The 21,594-nt window shown below is 40.2% G+C and overlaps 1 protein-coding gene across 3 annotated transcripts in view; it reads right to left on the bottom strand.

Annotated features, from left to right (window-relative positions):
• The window catches only part of prkcbb (protein kinase C, beta b), a 106,438-nt gene extending 85,394 nt beyond the window's left edge, over window positions 1-21,044 (bottom strand). For 2 of the 3 annotated variants that reach the window (XM_080904999.1, XM_080904998.1), the window contains exons 1-2: window positions 20,610-21,044; window positions 19,285-19,316 (exon numbers count right to left, since the gene is read on the bottom strand). In XM_080904999.1, the coding sequence (XP_080761125.1) occupies window positions 19,285-19,316; window positions 20,610-20,788 (211 nt within the window). In that variant the 5' untranslated portion in view covers window positions 20,789-21,044. Of the gene's footprint in view, window positions 1-5,705; window positions 5,824-19,284; window positions 19,317-20,609 lie in introns of those variants that run through there. The other variant, XM_080905000.1, reaches the window with a different exon arrangement.
• Window positions 21,045-21,594: the final 550 nt, after the last annotated feature.

Below are 21,594 nucleotides of genomic sequence, written 5' to 3'. Positions count from 1 at the left end.
CAAGTACATGTGCCAGCACTGATTACAGAATGAAACACAAAAATTCAGACCGATACAGGCAGCAATTTGATTTGTTAATGTGACTTCAACAAATGAGCTGATGATAGCCAATCATGTTGTTGATATACGGAGCTAAACTCAGTCCAGAGGGCTGTGCTACGGCGTGAGACTAAAGTCCTAGAGTTTTCTGTGTCCTGGCTAAATCAACGTGGTAACTTTATGGGAACATATTTACTACAGGTTTGTATTTTCTAAGAAGTTTGTGTTTTTATTCCATTTTGACTTTTTGTTTTTAATTCAGCTTAGTTAGTTTTTTCTTTAGTTTCAGTTTATTTTAATTATTAACATATGGAGGGGCAGGATTAAGGAAAATTAGAAGTTTGTTATCCTCGATGGTTATCTGCTGCTTAGTCTGTTTTACACTGCAACAACTAGAACACAAAAAAACTCTCTAAGAAACCTGATCAATCAGTCAAATTCATTTCACTTTCACCTGTTGACAATCTAAAGCGCTTTCCACATCCCCTTCAACAGGCTGTGGGACAGTAACCTTTTATTTTTACAGTAAATGCATCCAGTTTCAAGTTTCAGAGCTCCAAAGTGCATGATAAAAATAAACAGCAGCACAGAGAGAGCACTCAGCAAAAAAATAATTAACTTGAAATAAAATGTTTATTTTACCGCTCTGTGTGCTGATCTCATCCTATTTGCAATACTGTTGCATTTTATTGTTAAGTGTTTTTATCTTCTTTATAGATTTTTATCATCATCATCTGTTGACGGTACCATCATCTGATAACATCTGTTTGGAGTCGGCTGCACTTACAGGGATCATTTTGTGTGGAAGAAGAGTCACTTGACCTGTAAAAAGCCTGCCTTATCAGAGAAAGTTGCTAAACATGATTGTAATATCTGTCATCTCCAACTGAGGCTTTAGCTTTTGCCGACCCAGCTAATGCAAAGAAACCCTGGCTGTGCCGAACTCCCTTCGTAGTATACAAGTGGAGGAAATATGGCAGAAATATTGTGGACCTGTTGTGAACTCTACCACTACATCTCCAGCTTAGAGCTACGATATGATTGATCTGACTGACATTATAATGCCACAGTGCTACAAAGCTATAATTCACTCAGTAAAAGCTTTTCGCTGTATATTTATGGTACGCTGTACGTGATCACGTGATCACACACAGTGTCAGTTTTAACTCAGAGTGGATTGCATCCACTAGTAATTTGCAACATAACTCTCCTTAACTTATTAATACACACGACCTGATAGATAAGGGCTTAAAGAACTACACATAACCCCTGACACAACCACTGATGTTTGGTATTTTCAATAAAAAAAGGCAAGCTCTCCAATTGAAACCATATAGGTGTAAAGTACCTATCGTCATGGTTATAATAATAAATAAATATATATATAGATATACACACTTGTCACATGACCATGAAACTGTTGTCATTATGGAGAATTTGTTGAAATAACTGATGCTGTCTTACATAATTGAGTCCACAAAATATATCTAATGCTTGCTCAAACAACCTCTGAGGTTATTATTTATTGGAGGATGTTCTGGCGATGCTCAGCACTACCTAAGAACGAGTAGCTGCTTGCTCAGTATTTTCACATACGACTGCTCTCTGCCAAAAAGAGAGACGAGATAAGAGAGTTAGCAATCAGGAAATTTTCTTAATTTTGATAACCTGGATCTTCACGACATAAATCATAGTTGCTGATACAGGCAGATAATGTCATGTCCACCTGCTTATTTACACAGCATTATGCAGCTTCTGTACAGCAGAGTAGCAGCGCAACACTAGCAGGCTGAGGGGGATAAAACTGAGTGCAGTAAAGAAAGGCTCAGCTTTTGGCCAGATTTATTGAAGCCAAAACTTTGCTGTTAAGAAAAAAACCTCCTCGCACATCTCTAATGGGAGATACCAATCAAGCTAGATTTTAGCTTCAAAGATCAGGCGGGCAATCACTGAAAAATAAGGACCAAATTAAGACCAGCCACATATGTCCGCGTGGTGTGAAAGCAACTTAAGATATTAAGGAAAATGTTATGTTATACCTATGTTTTATCACCCAAAAAAGGTTACCTTTTTCAAAGAAGTGAAAATGTGAAAGAAAGATACATGGCTGGCATCCAGATAAAATGTCATCCTATTCCTCTTCACCTCAAGCCTCACCTCCTGAACTGAAGTCTGGGTTCTAACACAAAAAACATGCATATTTAGTCCCAGCTAAAGAAATAACAACAGCTGGTTATAGGCTAATTTAATGCTATGTAACATTAGGCTTAAATGCCCTAACAATACCACTTTCCCACTAGTAAACTGTTTGGTTACATTCTCACATCATATGAGAGTTTATTCACTAAGTGTCAGAGTCCAACAGCGTTATTCACTTCAAAGCTGGTTTCACTAACAGCAGCTAACAGAGGCTAACAGCAGCTAATACAGGCTAACAGCAGCTAACAGCAGCTGCTGTTACAGCCAGAGAAAATAGACGTGGACACCAGCTGAGCAAAGTTTTCTGGTTCTGTTTTGTTATCAGCTGAAGTTAACAGCGGACAGACAGCCTCTAACTCTGAATTATTAAATTGGGAAGGCTACGAAAACAAAATTAAGTTGACTGCAGTCAGTGGTGGTAATAGTGAGATTTTACACACTATACTTTTAAGGTAGGTTAGAGAGCAACAGTACAATGTTGTTTTGATGTAGTTGTCAGTGCTAATATTCAGAAAGCCCAAAAACAACAGCTAGAAAAGTAGGATTCAGCAAAAGTAGAATTTGTGCTATGTGAGCGTTTAGCTAACAGGTAGAATATGTAGCACAAAGAAAACAAGAGCTTGTGTGTGTGTATGTATGCTTGCTTGTGTAACTGCGCAATTTGGAGGGCAACAGAGCAGGAGCTACACAAAACATACACATATTTTGACAACAAAGAAATTTAGCAATAATTATAGCCAAGACCGCAAACAAAAAACTCAATGACACATACTTGAATATCACTTGTTTTGTCTTTCTTTCTCTTTCTCCCTCTCACTGTCAAACTAAAATTTGAATGTCCCTTGATGGCGTGACAAGAAAATTGCCATTATAGTTATACAGAGGTTGTTTACATTCATCTGCAAAGAGTACATGAAATAAAACGATAATGCTAAATTGACACTAGCGTAGGTGGACGATATTTAAAAGAAAGAGGCTCTGTCATTAAGTGACAGCCCATAAAGTCACAAACTTAGGTGGTCGGTGAACAATGAGGAAGCTAATAGGGAGAGAGTGAAAGAAGAAGACTGCTGAAGTTAAATCAGAGAGAGGGGGAGAGGAGAAAGGGACACGTGTCAGATGAGGGAGACAAAGTGACAGATGTGAGGGGAGAGTGGCACAAAAGGACAAAGTCAAATAAGGAAACGAAAAGAAAGATAGAGGAAGAGGCATAAAAAGAGGTCTGGGATAACTGCTCTCCTGTCGGCTTGTGCCCCTGTTGCTAGGTTACCATCCGTAGATGAATGGGTTAAAGCATCTGAGGAGCGACAGTGACATAGTTTAGCTGATCTCCATCAGCCCATACACACACAAAAAATGGAGCAACTGTGTGCAACCCTAGATTTAGATTTTGCCACTGAAGATCTGCATGCAAACAAACTCACATCAAGAAGATAAACACTCCACAGACAGAAAGTCCAAACATGGACTGAGCGAAACCTGTGCCAAGTCTGGGAACGCATGTGTTCAGATTTTTTTCACTGCCAGACATGCTTATAGGATAAACACACGATGGAGTCACTAAAAACCATAACGTACCACAATCTTAACAACGTTCCCGTGAAACAAACCTTCCAGTAACATTGTGAAACTTAAACTATCTGAATATTTTGACGAGGCTTTTCCAGCGAAACGGTCTCCGCACATGCACTTTGTGGTAAAAAAAAAAGCCACTACTAAAAGCTGATCCACTACAAAAGCCCATGCAAACAGAAGGAGAGCCACATTTGCACAAATGTTTAAGCAGACCTCGATATACAATATTAAACTGTAACATTTCCATTAGGGAAAATAGATATGTGTAAAGACAATAAACAGAAACAGAAGAAATACATAAAGAAAATAAGTGTAGTTTTAATAATAATAAGAAGAATACAAATGCTAATGAAACAGTGCAAAGAATAAATATAGTTCCTAGCATTTGCCTTTTAGGTTTATCTTTTCTTCTTTAGTTATATGTGATATAGTGTGGATGATTGTCCTATTTTTCCCATGCTGCATGCAGTATTGCGACATACTATGAGAACACTGCCATTCCCACTCCTAATAATATCACAAATAACAAGAAGCACTCCGAGAGCACAAACTCCACCGAGGCAGCTCACTCTCTCTCAGTATTTACTTTTACGGGAATAGGATTATATTTTGAATATTTAATTCGTTTTCTTTGTTCTTTTTAAATGTACTTTAAGTAGTGCAGTACAAATCACATAAGCAAGACAGATGTTTACTTTGATTGCATAAACACTATGTAGGAGCAGGTAATGGATATTCTGTACTGATTTATAAATAACTAGACATGAATAACTTCAGCTTACTACCAAATATTATACTACAGTATATTTCTAACTAACTAAGCAGCTCATTCTTTTTCTCTGACACTTGAAAAACACATTTTGTTGTGAACTTGAAAAAATGTCACTGTGGGATTAGAGGTCAAATGTGACATGATCTTTTATCAAAGTTTGACCCTGTTTGACCTTAAAGAGGAGCGCAGAGGTCCCGGGTAAGAGCATATTAAGAATCGCCACAAATCTTTCCCTATATGCCTATATGTTGGTGGTGGTCAGAGGGCCCAGTGGCGCCAGTGTCCGGCAGCCTCGCCTCTGTCAGTGCGCCCCAGGGTGGCTGTGGCTACAGTGTAGCTTGCCATCACCAGTGTGTGAATGTGTGTGTGAATGGGTGGATGACAGGTTGTGTAAAGCGCTTTGGGGTCCTTAGGGACTAGAAAAGCGCTATACAAATACAGTGTCACATGATACTGTGGTGTCACTGTATCATAAAACTGCCCTTCCTTCCCTTCATTCATTCATATCCTAATGATATAAATAATTAATGTGATTGCTCCTTTTTCTCTTTCTGCAGTTGTTTTCACACTCGCCAAACTTTAAACTGATATTTTGAGTGCAAATAATTGGCTGAAAAAGATACAAAACACGGTAAACAAGCTTAAATATTCATATGTCCTAATAGGGCTGCTCAATTAATCGAATTTTAATCACGATTACGATCTGGGCTTTCAACGATCATTAAAAATGACTGAGCCGATTATTAGCCCCTCCCTCATTTATCCGCGACACCTTAAAGGCCGGTCCGTGAAAATATTGTCGGGCATAAACCAGTCCGTGGCGCAAAAAAGGTTGGAGACCGCTGATTAAGAGGACCCGAGGGAAGCTCGGAAAGCTAAGCAGAAGTTATTTGGAGAGGAGAGTGACTGCCGTTGGTTGAAAAGAGAGGTAAAAAAAACTTCAGTGGTGTTGCACACTATTTTATATTATTTTTTAAAGTCATTATTCAATACATTGATATTGTTAACCCTTTAAAGCCAGTCAGAGCAGCACGCTCTGTTTTGTGTAACTATTTTTAAATCCCTGTAGAACCTGAACGTGTAAGCTAGCGCAATAATTTGTTTTGCATATGAAACTTACATCTTATGCCATCAGCTTGTCCTCGGTCACGGTTTCCTTCCACATAAATTGCATAAAAAGCGCTTGCAGGAACAAAAACATAATATTCCAGAAACACGCTTTGCCGATCCGATCAGCTGTTCCTAACACTTGGCACATTGAAACAGACGTCACCGCTAACTATCACATGTCCGCCATTTCCTGCCCGAAACCGGAAGTGATGTCATTTTCGCGGAAAATGTAGTTTTTTTTACTTGTAGGCCTTAAAAGCCTATACTGGTCATGTTTGACTTTTCTGAATAGTTTCTGGGATGCTTAGAACTCGAATTGCACTGCTGGAAATAGTTTATTTTGATGCACATGCTGTTTTCTTTGCAAATTTGCATCATAGGATTGTTTTTGTTTTTCCTGCAGTATATAAAAATTGCTGTATCTCCAAAATAAAACTATGAAGACACTCAAAATAAACTTTTTTGTATTTAAAGTTTTGAGGGATAAACCTCAAAATATAGAGAGATAAATATGAGAAATATATGTTAAAAAACAAAAACAATTTTCAATTTTTTTGTAGTTTATTGCACTTTTTTGCAATTAATGTAGTTACTATGGACTTAATGCATACATATTATTAAAATATGGGCTATAACAGTTGTATAGCAACTTGAAATGCTCCCACAAATGGCACTACAACATGTAAAAAAATAATATAAGCTCTGGCGGACTTGGTTCTATAGTAGGTCTTAAAGGGTTAAATAAATATCGTCAAATAATCGCGATCTCAATTTCAATGAAAATAATCGTGATTATCATTTTTGCCATAATCGAGCAGCCCTATGTCCTAATATTATCCTTCTATAGCTTTTGCAGTAATACTCTTAATATTATGAAGTGTAACTGACAAACAGCATGGACTCTGAACATTACTCATCCCTTATTTTTTGTTTTAATTTTCTAATTCCAGTTCGTCTCGCACCCCTGTCAGTTTCACTTCCTCATTTTGTTTGTTTTCCTGACAGTTTTTTGTGACACCTGCTTTCAATTAGCCTGCCAGTCTCTCCTCTACCTGATGTGTAGCTCTTCCTGTTTGCCACACTGTCTTGGTCCTTCCCAGTCAAGCGCTCCAACATTTTGTTTATCTTTCTTCTTTTCCCCCATTTGACCATTGCCTACTACTTTTTTTTCCTCTGTCCTTTGCATGCTCTTTTGCTTTGCTTGTCCAGGATTTTGGACCTCATTCTCTATTTTTCCTGAGTCTTTTTTCCTGTCCTGAGTCAAAAAACAAAAACAAAAACCAAATTATATCATACTTTCCTCAGTTTTGCAACAAAACCATCATGCAGTTGCATCCCTTTTCAAAGAAAGTCTTTCAAACCCACAATAGAAGCACAGCAGCTTCTGTTCCCCAGCAGTTAGTAATCCAGGTGGGCTATCACACCTACACACCATGACTCATGTTTTAGACATTTAGCTCATCTCATCATCATCACCAATTTGCCCTGAATGCAATAGATCGAGTTCAATTCGTAGATCACCTACACTCCAGTCAGGCAACAATGAGCGATGCAAAGGTGCCGTGACAGTGATCATGTAGGAGACAAGTGTTGGGAGAGTAAGTCGTTTAAAAAGACGAGCCAAGGACTTTGAGTTTTGTGGTGGCAGTAAATTGGGTGGAAAGACTTAGCAAACACATTTGTGTTACAGCAATAAGAGCATGCTTAACTTTTATTTGATCAGTTGCCTGTAAAATCATGTTCAGGTAGCACGCATGACAGAAGGATTCACTCCAAGGTGATGCTGAAGCATAACTCCAATAAAACCATTCATCCTTATGTGTTTTGTAAATCTCCACACAGGAAGAAGCTGACCTGATTGAGCATGTTTAGAAAGTCCACAATCTACATTAATAAAGGATTAATAAAGGTTCCCCTTTTCAATGTCCAAGTGCCAGTCACCACAGGACAACCTAAAGAGAGCCAATGTCCCAGTGGGTTAGAGCTACTCTGATGGCACAAGAAACCTCTATCCACTTTTAGGCATATGGTTATAATGTTCTATGCATGCTAACATTGTGCTAGCACACATTTCAGATGACGCTGATGAGCTGATTAGATTTTTGTCTGACATTTACTTATAAAACGACAACAAAAGGAAAACTACACCAGGTGACACTAAAGGAAGAACTGTGGTGCCAAAGGTCAAAGGTCACGCAGGAGGCAGGGACACCAAATTTCAGTACTTTATTAAATAAATTAAATACTGTGGAAATACTACAAATAACAGAGCTCATGTCATGCACAGCCATTCTGAGATGACGTCAAATTAGCAAAAGATTTAACTGAAAAACCATCTAACACACTAATGTTCACAAAGCTACCTCCTAATTCAAAGCAAGCTAGAAAAAACCTGATATCTACCTGGTGATTGAGTTGAATTTTTTCACATTCGGCAACCAATTGCACCTTGTGTTGACTACATGGTTGCCCCGAGCCTGAATGTATTGCTCACTCACAACATTTTTGATTGCAATGTGATTGCAACCTTTCTGCAGTCACTCTCAGAGAGCTTGTTGGAGGTTTGCAAATAATTATTGTCTAATTTCTAAATGCACATCAGTCTGAATAAGTCTTTGTCAATGAGCACAACTCCAGGAGGCTTGACTCAACAGGCTGCCAACTGGTTGTACTGGTTATATTCTTACAGAGCAGAAAAGTTGTTCAGCATATCGCAAAAACTGCAGTTAAAAATGAACAGTAATACTGTTAGAAATTGCAGTAATATTGTATTGTGAGTGATGTTTCATGATAACATCATATCGTGGAGTGTTCGGTGATTCCCACCTCTAGTAACCACCACAAAAGTGCTGCAATGTTTCCATGAAGCTGCTTCGTTTATTTTGCAAATCTAAAGAGGAAGGATCTAAATTTGGGTACTGTGTACTAGAGCAGGGCGATATGGCCAAAAATATTTATCACGATATATATTTGAAAATTTGCGATAACGATATAACCGACGATATAATTGATGCGAGACAAAATACAACTCCACAACATTACTAGCGCAAAAAGACAACCTTCCATTTATTTTCACTTAAACAAGAAGCTGGTTTTTATGTACATTAAAGCTTTATAAAAATGTAACAGTGCAAATGCAAACTCCTTGCTGAAAGTTTAACCAAAAGGCATTTCCAGTAGAAATGGGCTGACATATCCTGAGCATAACCATATATAATATCCACTGAAGTTAAAAAGAGGTGCTTTGCAACATTAAACTGCAGTGTGCAGTACGCATTTTTCGGACCATAAGGTGCACGGGATTATAAGGCACATTAAGCGAAACAAAGCAGTCAGATAAATCAAACTTTATTAAACTCATTCTTCTTGCTTCCTCCACTTCTGTACCATTGATTCATTAATGTTGAATTCTCTGGCAGCTGCTCTATTCCCATGTTGTTGCAGTATATTAATGACTAACCTCGTATTGTGGATGGATTATCTCAGTTGTTCTCCTGACTGAAGTTTGGTCCGTTTACAGTATCCTGCCATGCGATTGCATTTGTCTCTAACCATGAAGAACCTTCACGTTAACTTTTATAAGTGGAAAAGTGTTAGTGTTCGTCCTCCAGCTTCACTGTTTATGTTATGCTAACATAGCTGTGTCGCTAGCGATCACGTAGCACATCATTATATACCAGCTAGCCCAACTTCAGTAACCCTACAAACGTCACTGCTGTTTAGTTTCCTGTCTTCATTTATGTTGGAAGTGATAGCAGAGCTGTACGTTTGATTTTTTTCAGAAATCTCTCAGTCAGAACATGCAATATCATGCTTAGGTAACTAGCGAAACTAGCGAGCTAACTTCCGCTAGCTTCCTGATAACTTCTAACTCCGTTAAATGTAATAACTTTTGTTTTCATGGATGCCTGGAAGTTAAACTTTATAGTTACACCTGGTAAAGCAGCAATGCTGATCGTTTTATTAAAGATGAAAGAATTTAGACAGTTTTTAACTCTAAGTGATGCTGCAGTGTTGTTTGACCTGAAGTATACGGAGTTTAGGACCCAGATTACTCCCAGATTTAAGAGCATCTTAGTCCGACAAATATGACAATAACAACAGCCGCTTGCATGTTCTGCAAAAAAATGTGCTTTGTTGTGTATCTGACGGACAAACACCAAACCAGTTCCACATCACGGAAGTTGCACCATTTTTACAAACCAATTCTGGTTCATCTGTTTCACTCAACAATCGGCCATGTGCGTATGAAAACAAAGGCACTGCGCATGCGCGTTTTACTCCCATTCTATCGCGATATTTCATTTTCCTATCGTTGCCTAACATTATACCGGTATTACCGTGAATGGTATAATATGGCCCAGCCCTACTGTGTACACACTGTCCAGTCTCTTTTTTGTTTAAGATGTCAAACAAGACTGACCCACATGGACTGTCTGGTTTGCCCTGATATGGCTCCAAGGTGTCACCGTGGCAACGGGTGTAGAATTGCCGCAAATGTCAGCAGCAAGGACAACCAAGCCCTGAAGGAGATCGTCTGTCAATGTGTAACTGAAAGTGAGTACGAGCACACACAGACACACACTAATACAAACAAACACACTCTCAGTGATCAGAGACTTGATGTGTGAAAGTGGATCAGAGCAAAAGGAGCTAGTCCTCAGTGGCAAGTAAAATTAGACTTTGTTTCACACACGCACACACACAGACACGCACACCTGTGGAATAACATGTGCACTCACAGAGATACAGCAGATAGCCACCTCTGACGGGCTGATGAAAAACCACAATTTTAAGCTCAGCTTCTTGACTTTCTCTCTTATTCTGTATAAAACTGAACATGCAGTGGTACACACACATGCTGACATGAAACACACTCTCAGATATGTTCACACATTGGTAGATGTGCGCGTGCACACACACACACACACACACACACGCGCGCGCACGCACACATGTCGGTTCTTTAATGTGCTCAACTTTAAAACTGAGAAGAGGAAGTCATGGGAGGAAACATACTGGGTGTTACAGTGAAATGACTACGTGAGAACACTTACTACAAACATGGTCTTAGGGTGCAAAAGTTACCAAACTGCAAGTGAAAAACTGAAACTAAAAATTTCAAACAGCAAATTAAAAAGACTTTAGCCTCTGTGCATTTCCTGTGTTCAAATGTAAACATCTGAGCAGCACTACTCCTCTTAAAGTCAATAAATGTTGATATGATTATGACAACACGCGTATAACCACTTGGTGAATTCACTTTTTCAACATGTTTTCTGTTCCTGTATTTACATTTACACCTATGTTGGACACAAACGCTTTATTCTCGGGAGTCAAAATAAATGCAGTAGTAGAATAAAATTCGATAAAATAAAATAAAAAATAAAAAACAGCATCTTCTCCAGTAGCAATAAGCCGAGTGAGACTTCCCACCTAAAACATATGATTCATATTATGTTGCAGTGTGCCATGGGCTTAAGCTGTTTAGGAAGCAAGCTTGTTGTGTCTGAATAACACAGGGGAATGATGGAGAAATCAATGCACTATAATGCTGCAATATTTTTGGCCCTATCAATAAGTCGACTGTGGCTCGCTTTCAGAGCTATACCCACTACAGAGGCATGGCACAAGAGCCCGCACAATAGTGTTATATAACAGGAAACTCTTGAAAATGGTACGCGTCTTTTACGCTCGATCACTTCATTCCACTATCTCGACAAAAACACCTCGGCCTCTGTCACTTTTTAAACCTTACCTTTATTCTGCTGATTTCCACCGTTCTCCCTTCACACTCCCACGTGTTCAGCCCTCCCTCCTCTTCCAACCCCTTTTCACCACTTCCCCCCTCCATCCATCCACCTATCCATCCATCCACCCATCCTATTTGTTGGTACTCTCAGTGGAACACTTTTGCTATTTATAAAAGCATCAAAGCCCACAGCTTCCAGCACACAGCCACTTGAGAGAAGAAGGGGAGATAGAGAAAGAGGTGGGGGGTAGAGAGGGAGGACTAGTAGACACAAGGAGCAACACGGGCAAAGAAGGACCACGGAAAGCTAGAGATATGTGTAAGTAGGGGAGGAATAAAAATGAATGCACAGGATGTGAGTTAGAGAGGAAAGACCTGTAGGTGAAAAGAAAATGTTGGCGTCTACAGGGCTTAACGGAGGAAAAAACAGCACACTGGATTACAGATGTTCTTAACCACTTTCGTTCATGCAGGATCTCAGTGATCTCACCATCAACGCGACGCGTGCTCATCCGTGTCCGTGCATGAAAACCCAGTGTTTTTATATGTGCGCGTGTGTGCATATGTGTGTGTCTGTGTGTAGGAGGCAGGTTGCAGATCCCGAGACCTCCCACCCACACAGGTTGGAGTTGCAGAAGCACCTGAGCTGCATTCGCCATAGCCGACAGACACTGGTGTTTGCAAATATTCACTAAGTCATTTGAACCTGAACAGACTCATGAAAAGCCAGAAGACGTATTATGTGATTCCAGAAGAACTGCGGGCACCGTGCCCAACAACAGCTTTATGGTAGATGGTGAAAGCCAGAGACCACTCGGTTAAACTCGCGCACAAAAGACGGCATGAGTCAAAGGGAAGCTTGAATAGAGCCCTTGAATGGTGCTTTTTATATACATTTTTTTCCCCGTTTGAAAAGCGTTAATAGCTGCAGCAAACAACACCTTTATGGGCTTGTTTTAAGTGCAATCTACACTCTGTGCCTACACCATTTCATCTTCCCTCTCTCTCTCACCTCTTTTCTACCTCTTCTTCCCTGTCCATTATCTTCTCTGCCTGGCAAAAAATATCTCCCACCTATCTGCTGGAGTGTCATTCCAGCATACCTTTTTCTCTCATTTTCAACCATTTGCGCTGGTTTAATTTATTCCACTTTTTTTTTTTAGAGTAGATTAGTGCAGAACCAGACCATTTTACCTCTTTGCAGTTCTCTTTATTCAGAGCAGATTCTTTCAAATCAAACGCACACAAAAAACCTCACTTTTGACTTAATGATATCATCAGCAACACAAATAGCACAGCAGTGTGTGTATCCAGGCGTCACACTGCAAAATGATTACATACGGGACGCTAAATATAAACATTAAATAAATTATGCAGAACTTGGTGTGCGTCTCCTCTATATCTGTGCTAATTTATCCTTCCTCTATCTTTATAAATTCCTCTTTCTTTTGGCCTTAGCTTCATGTCTTCAAGTGAGTACGGTATATTCTTGATAGGTTTCATTATTACAAAAACTGAAGGATAACTAAATATTTCATACTTTTCCCCCCCTGAAAACACACAGTCCTCCTCTTCCTACGCCCTTCCCACTCACTGTCTCCCCCTTTCCTGACTCCTTCTCTTCCCTCTATGAATTCCACCCCCACTTCTTCATTATGCCTTTCTTTGCTTCTGCCTCCACCCTTCTCATCTCATCATGCTTATCTTCCATCCTTTCAGCCGTTTTCTCTGTTCTCCATCTAATTCTCTGTCTTTCCCTCCTTATTCCCCTAGTTGCAATGTTTACCACACTTCCTGCCACTCACTGTCCCTTCCACCCCTCTCGAGCTCTCCAAAGGGATAATTTGTCCATTAAGTCTGTGAGGAAACAGTGGAAGATACTCAACAGCCTGTTACAAACTGAAACCCTACTCATTATTAACATGCTCATTTAGGAACACGTGTAGACACACACACACACAAGCAGAAACCAATCACGTGGAAGCATTAGCACAGGCACAGTTTTGCACAAGCAGCCATTAAGGAAATAAGTGCTCACCAGCTTATTAAATGGAACACGAGGCACGTGCATGCACACTCACTCCCGACTCAAAGAAGTAGGGAATACGCTCAAAAATCGCACAAACGTGGAAGCGCGCTTCTTAGAAATACCACATTGCATAACACAAGCTGCTGCTGCCCTTTGAATCCCACAGTCTCTCTAGTGTATGGACAACAAAACGGCAGAATCCCACTGAGGCATTACAGTTTATTGTTTACAGCAGCAACACTACCGAGGCAGTCAGCTGCTCCAACCCGCAACACTTGATACCGAGACGCACAAAATGCAAAACAGAACCAGCCTCTTTATTCATGTGTGCAGTAATATTAGCTGCAATTCCAACAGATGGGAGTGCCTTGGTGTTTAATTCTTTATTAATAGTCATAGGAAAAAAGCAAAAAACAAACAAACAAGAATTAAAAAATACTGTACGCTCTATTTGTCTCATCAGCCTGTGTCTGTTACTACAAGTCTGTTTATAATCGATTCACCCTGACTCTACCTTCATGATGACGAACTCAAAATCTCTGGGGCTTGGACTGCTGTTGGACAAAACGTGGAATTGGGCTTAATTGGATTTAACTTAAATTTAGGCTCTGGGAAATTTGGATATTCGTCTACATTTGCCGAGAGCTGATAGACAACAATGAGGGGCCAGGGCACAGTCAGCAGCTTGAGCTGACTGAGCATAACCACAGTAATGTGGTTTGTGAACTTCCACCATGAACCCTCCGCTCTGGCAATTTGGCTACTGCTGTCTTGTTTTTTTGTTTTGTTGGCCTGACAAGCAAGAGGTTGATGTCACTGAGAAACTGAGGGTAACAAGCCAGCGGCTTGTCAATCACAAGGTAATCCTGCCCTAAAGCAAAGCCTGCTGTATTGAGCTCTTTGATTTACAAGATGAACACTATGCTGTGTTAAATAAGATTTAAGACAGGCAATTTATATCATAAGCACATAAGGAGAGTGTGTACAAAGGCAATAAATTAGGTGAGAATTTAAGGTTATTTTCCAATAATCGTACATAACGTACATCTTTTTGCAGCTATGGCAGTCGCCCTCTGCTGACCATTAAGTCATATAAATAAGTTTTATTTAATTTATTAATAGAAATTAATTAATAAGACCACAGGTTTAAGGCATGTTTGCATTGGATTCACTTGTCAGACAAGAGTCCTGGACTGTGAAGCAGGATGTCGGCTAAATGAGGTACCTGGACGTCCCAACAGACACTAACGTTCACCATCTGAGGATGAAATTTAAATCACTCAGACCTGAGCGAACTTTAGCAGACAGGTTTAGGTGAAAGTAGGGGTTACTGTAGCTCAGGAGGTAGAGCAGGTCATCTGCTAAACGCAAGGTTGGTGGTTCGATCCCTGCAAGCCAAATATCCTTGGGCAACCCGAGTTGCCCCAGCTCTCTAATGCATCCGATGCCTCCATAGGAAAGCACTGAGAAGCTTAAACAAGAAGAAAGCACTTGTGTGAATGGGTGAATGTGGCTTCGGTAGAGGTATCAGTCCTGTCTTCCAGGTAAGAGATCAGCATACACAAAACTACCACCTACTGACTAATCTGCTCTATGGAAAATAACTTCAGCATTCCCAGAAGAGGACAGTAGCTTACAGAGAGTATTTGAACTCTTTTGGGTTTTCCTGATAAGCCATTACCATAACTGAGAGATTAAATAACTTCCAAACCATTTCATGCTTATGTAGTTATAAAGTGACATAAAACAGAGAAAAACAAACCTTTGCACTTGCTGACCTTAAATAAAATATGCAACTCATTTTGTCTACTTCTCATTTTAATTTTTTAAATATGTTCTTTACTTCCCCTTTGGCTGCCTGCACAGCTCTTTTTCGGTTCTTTGTCCGCAGCTGCATTTAGAGCAGGGTGTCAAACTGGACGGCTTTGAAAAATGAGAAGGAGGGGCAACAATTTGGAACTTTTAACTGTATTTTTATGAACTTTATAATTTTTTCCTGCTGATAAAGACTTCACCACTGTCATTCATACTATAATAAAGTAATTAAGTAATAGTTAAACAATTAAATGACAGAAAGGTTCCTTTGTTTCCAATATTTACTATACAAATGTCTTTTGTTTATTTCACAAAGGATATGCTGTTTCATAGTACAGGCCCCTGGAGAGTGTGAATATCTTATATGCAGTCTATGGTTTCAGAGCCTCCCAGTGGTATTTAACTATGTTCAGTGCATTTACTCAGTGTTACTGGGGATTCATCTGTGGTAAATCCACACCGTAGGTAGGTTATAACCTGCAAGCCCTCTGAAATCCTACCTGGGGATTTATGCTTCAGCAGGAAAGCTACATTGCAACCTCAAACCCCTCTGTAACCTACGATGTAACCTGACATACTCCTGTGCATTTCTGGCTACTTTTACACCACAGTTTTTGAATTTATGAGTTATAACAATCATAGGATTAATATAAGGGCTCACAAATATCAAGAAATTCCTGGAAAGAGATTGCTAAAACTATCAGAATGGATGTGAGGTACGAGGACAAAAAGTCCCAGCATTTTATTTTGTATCATAGCTGGCACCACCAGGACACAACCACATGGTTGGTAACACGTAATGCACCAGCGCAAGCACAAGTAGGTCATGCTGTAGGCCCAAGAAAATTCACAGCATAAGTCTAAATCAGCCGTCACACTCACCGACAACAAACATGTCACAACTATCATCACAACAAAGCACAGCTGAGACTGGCACTGGCACTGCACTCACAACCAGTGCTACCAGTCCAGTAACTACGTGGTGCTGTATTACGATGCTGACTGAGATTAAATATAAACATTATTTGGGAAATAATGCAAATCTTATTGAATTGTCATTCAAATGCAGTTCTCAAAAAAAGAGAGTCGAGAATTTTTTAGGGAGCTTTGTGCTAACACTGGTGGTAGTTTCAGTTCCAATTGATGTTGTTAACGATAGCTTTCCCAGTCGCTTCTGATAATGTGTTAACAACAAACAACAGCTAAATGCCGAAAAGCACTTAAAGTTATCTTTGCTAATGGGGGGAGAGAAATGATAGTGATGCATATCATTTCTCTCCCCCCAACTAACATCCAAACATCTGATCATTTGTGACGCAGACTCTATACCACATCCTTCGTTATCATAAATACCACCGCAAGCTGCTGCCTGCTGTTCTTTAAAACCAGCTACACTCTCTATTCTCATTCTTTGATTGTCATCTGACCATCTGCTTTGCAGCAATAAACAGGCATATATAATATCTGCAAACCCTCCATATCATATGGAGATAAATGTTCAAGGGTCAGACAGTCTGTGAGACGAGAATCACGAGGTGAGGAACAGGTGAACAAAGGAGTCGAGAGGAGAAAAAGAAAATCACAGCGATCAATCATAAAAATGGAAGCAGGAGATCGATTCATACACACCGTGTAGACCGGGAATGTCAAACTCCTTTTATAAAGCCCGCTTTGTTCTTATGTGGGCCGCACCAGTGAAACTCCAGTGTCAGTGTGAGATGTTTAATTACGCCTTTAATCAGTGAGATATTTAATATAAGACAAAGAATTTCAACAGGTAAAGTAAAGAAATGCTGGTGTTGCAAATGAAATAAATGTGTCAGCATGACTCTTTGAGCTTAATTTGTAAGGAGCAATGTGTAAAATCACAGAAATCCATAATTTAATTACTTTTCATGGGTCTGTGTAGGTTTTCAGTCATCCAGGTCATAATAATTTGAGGATTCCTTTCTTTCCAAGCTCCTTAGAATATTTTCATGGGCAGGAAAAATCCAAAATTTATGCCCTCTTTCACATTTTCCAAACCCAACCTGTGGGCTTTATTGGGGTCTTTGCTGGGCCAATTCTGGGTCCTTATAACTAACTTGTCCACTGTGGTCTATAGTGATTTATCTTTGAGAGCCATAAAAACCATTTCTCTAAAAAAAAAAAACGTGTAGTCACTGTGACTGGTATACTTGTCTTCATTCACATGAGCTCTCTCCTTCTGAATCTTCTAAAACTGCATGTTTTTGCGCGTCTGTCAAAGAAGCACGACCACGCAAGGCCAAGACGCAACCTAAACACTGATCCCTTACCTCACTGCCAGTGAGCGGATGTGTTTCATGCGTGTATGAGTGCGTGTGACCTTGCGGAGGAATTCCCTTTCTCCCCGAGCTCTAAGGAAGTGATACCCTGTTCCAGACGGACAAAAGGGTCAGAGAGCAACTCAGGACACACAAAAACACCCACACACTTTTCCAAGGAGGAAAGTGCAAACTAACGATGAGTTCTCACTCACAACAACACGCATCCATGATATTTTCCATTAGATAAATCTTTTCCTTTTATAATCATCCATTTAGCCACTAATCTCCTCCCAGCTCTGGTATCAGGACACACAGGTGTTTGCAGCACACACACTCCTTCCTCTCCAGAGGCGTTTAGGGGCTCCTGCAGTGCAACATTTCTTCCAACAAGCAGCACGGATGATATTGACCCGTTACATACACACATGGGACAATTACCAGATAACCTGCTGCTATGCTAAAGCACACCTCTTCCATCCCACAGCATATAGAGGGCTGCGTCTGAATGTTTCACTGTTGCTAGGAGACGTGAAAATCCTTGAGCATCCAGTTGGCAGTTAATACAGTGGAAAAAAAAAAAACACAGACTTCAAACAAATTGAAAAATATAAATGCCAAAAAAGCACCTCCACATTTTTGCCACGTTCCTGTGGTCGTTTATATCATTTCCTGTGGCAAAGGCTGCAAACTCGGACACAGAGTCTGTCCACAGTACACTAGGAGACGACGGACAAAGTGAGGATGAGGGACAAAACTGGCAGGGAGGGATGAGAGAGGAAAGAAAAGTGCCTTTTTTTTTTGCATATAATTCAAATGTCAACCTCAACATAGAAGGTCGTAAATAAGGCCAATTCATTACTCTCTTGCTTTGAGGAGGGTTTTTTTTCCAGTGTGACAAGTCAAATGGCACAAAATTACATACTTTTTCTGATGCAGACATACGACAAAACGTGACAAAAGGTTGTTTTTTTTCTGGTGAGAGTCTGCAAGGACATATTTCATGAGTCTAGATCACCTTCCTGCTGTCTACATATCTTTTCCCCACTGAAATGAAGAAGCAGAAACACAGTTCTAGGTTATTCTATTTAAAAGAGAAGCCAAGTCTGCAGCTTTGTTGAAAATGTCCAATTTTCTGTGTAAACAAAGATGACATACTTTAAAATGTCAAAATTATCTTTGCCCGCTTATTCTGTTCATCAGATTTTATTTTTACTCCCAAAGGGTCGAGGTGTTATTCTTTGCTCTCATGAAATCCCAACATACTAGGACTTTAGACTGCTGTGCCTTTGATTAGCTGCACACCAGGGAGGCTGGCCGGCCTGTTGAGCTAGTTTTTACCTGACAAATGAGCTTTGGAAATGGTGCAAAAAATATAATGCACTGTACCACTTATATCTTTACCAAGTTCCTATTTTCTTTTGGGGTTTTTTTTGTTGTTGTTGTTTCAATGAAAAACTGCTGTTACTTTCTTCAGTGGACGTTTCCTTCACAAACAAGAGCTTGGGATTTTCTCTTACTCTAGGAAAGGAAAATGAAAACCCAGGAGAAAAGGGTAGATGGAAAAAAGGGAGCTTGTAAGATGAGACAGGCAGAAATAAGAAAAAGGTAAAGTTGAACAGAAGAGAGGAAGGGGTGACAAAGTTTTCAATTCAGATTCAGTAGATCGGTGACAAATAATGTGTGCGTGTGTATTTAATTGTCCTACCTTGACACTGAAATCCCTGCTTCCCAAAACCCCTGTGAAGAGAACAAGCACACAGAGAAGTTAAAATGTGCATCCGCACACACAGAAAAGGAAAAAAACTGAACAGAAACTGAAACCTAATCGCTTAACCTTAAGATATCTTCATGGAAGCAAACGTTTAAAATGATGTTTCTGCCCAAAATAGCACACACACAACCACACACATGCACACACATACAGCAGTGAGGTTTGCAAGCACAGAGGTCGTTTAATTATCATGTAAACAGTTTGCTGGGCAGGTACTGAGGTTACATGCTGACACTGACAAACACCACACCTAGTCAGTGGTATGTGAAACGCTGAGATTCCCACAGGTGGACACACACGTGCATAAACACACAAACACACACCCAGGCCAGCTGATTTTCATACAGTGACTAGAAATAGATAATCTCTCAGGGCCTGAAATCACTTGGTGCTCCCATTGTTCTTTTATCATTGTGCTTATTGACCTAGATAGATAGATAGATAGATAGATAGATAGATAGATAGATAGATAGATAGATAGATAGATAGATAGATAGATAGATAGATAGATAGATCATCATCTGGCCATTGACAAATTTAAAACGCTTTAGGGAACAGATAATAAATAGCCCTGGAGTATGGGGCTCACGGTCTAGTAAACCCCGGGGGGGCTGCAGGGTGACCTGTCTGCACAGGTGACTGACAGAAGAAACTGCAGGCGGAAGAGAAGGAGTGGGAGGAGGCGGAAGGCTGGACTTGTGTCAGGGCAACACTTTCTTGTTACCACTCAGGTTATCCGTGCTGGCAGCGCTTCATTCCTTCCTCTTTTTTCTTTTCCCGCTTTCTTTTCTCTCAGTTCCTCTGCCTACTTAATAGCATCAAACAGTGGTCTGCAGCTATTCTTTTTATATAAAAAAAAAAAAACTTTAGAGCTACCCACATATATTTCTCTAGCTTCCTTTCTGCCCTACCTAACGCATATAGTATCTACAAGTACAAAAATAAGACGGAAATCGGTCTTTATTTTTGCGAAAACTAAATCAAGTCCACCTCCCACTTCTTCTTCCTTTAAAAAAAACAGCATACATCATGATACCGATTCTTCTGTCCCTACTTTATTTATCCCTACCTTTTATTCCTTCTTTTGCACCACTCACTTAGCCTATATAAATAAAAAGTGCCTTATCTGTACACAGTAAATGGATTTACCGTCTTCTTTAACAGCACCAACACAAGCAGTGACTTAAGTTAAATACTTTTTCTTTTTAAAAAAATAAATAAATATGAACTCTAGGTCCATCCCTGTTCCAGCTCCTCACCAGATGAAGTCGGTGCAGTGGCTGCAGAAGGTGGGCTGCTTGAAGAAGCGCGCGATGAATTTGTGGTCCTTCACCTCGTGCACGTTCTTCTGCCGGAGAGCTCCCTGGCGCGCGAAGCCCCGCATAGGCTCGCGGGGTCCGTCCTCCCCATCACTGTTGGCCGCCGCCGAGTCTGCCATTCTCCCGGTGTTTTCAAGCAGCTGCCTTAATGGTTGTTGGAAATGAACTACCTCAAGTTGCAGGTGCCAGAAACAGACGCTCTCTGGAGAGGCGGAAAGTCTTTCTTTCGTGGGTTGTTCCGAGAGGAGGTGTTGTCGGCGGTGCTGGGACCAGCTTATGGATAGTTTTCGGTAGTTTGGTTATTTTTTTCCTTCTCTGATTAAGTTGTCTTGTCCTCCGGTTGAGCAGACGGCTGCCGCTACACTGCCTCCCCTCTGCTTCCTCCTTTTTTCTTCAAAGCGCTCTGACAGCAGAGAGAGCGAGCGAGCGAGAGAGGGAGAGGGACGTCAACTATTAACATTATCTCATTTGCTGTGGCAGCTCCAATAGAAGCAGCGCGCTTTAACTAATCTGAAATAGAAATGGTGTTCAATTTAGTTAAGTTCACCTCTGTTTATATAGGCACTTATACTGTAAGATAAACACCCGACAATAATGCAAAGAAAACACATTTGGCGACAGTGGGAAGGAAAAACTCCCTTTTGAAGGGAAGACGATTCTGTTATAAGGGTGGGCAGTCATGTGCAAAAGACCAAAGACAGGCTGTGGATAATAATAACAAGATTTTAATTGCAGATAGTGAGGAAGTGAAGAAGAAACACTAAGAGTGTTTTCACGCCTGCAGTGCTCAGTTTGTTTAAATAAAACTCTGGTTAGTACAGGCGTGAACACAGTAATTGGCGTGGACCAAAACAACCCCAGGCTAGCAACTAGCCATGAAATGAATGTAAATTATCTGTGGCCTCTTATAGTCCTGAACATAGAA

Source organism: Rhamphochromis sp. 'chilingali' (genome assembly GCF_963969265.1).
Source record: "Rhamphochromis sp. 'chilingali' genome assembly, chromosome: 15".
Taxonomy (NCBI): Eukaryota; Metazoa; Chordata; class Actinopteri; order Cichliformes; family Cichlidae; genus Rhamphochromis; species Rhamphochromis sp. 'chilingali'.
Note: the sequence above shows the minus strand (reverse complement) of the source record. Positions and strands in the feature narration are given on the sequence as shown.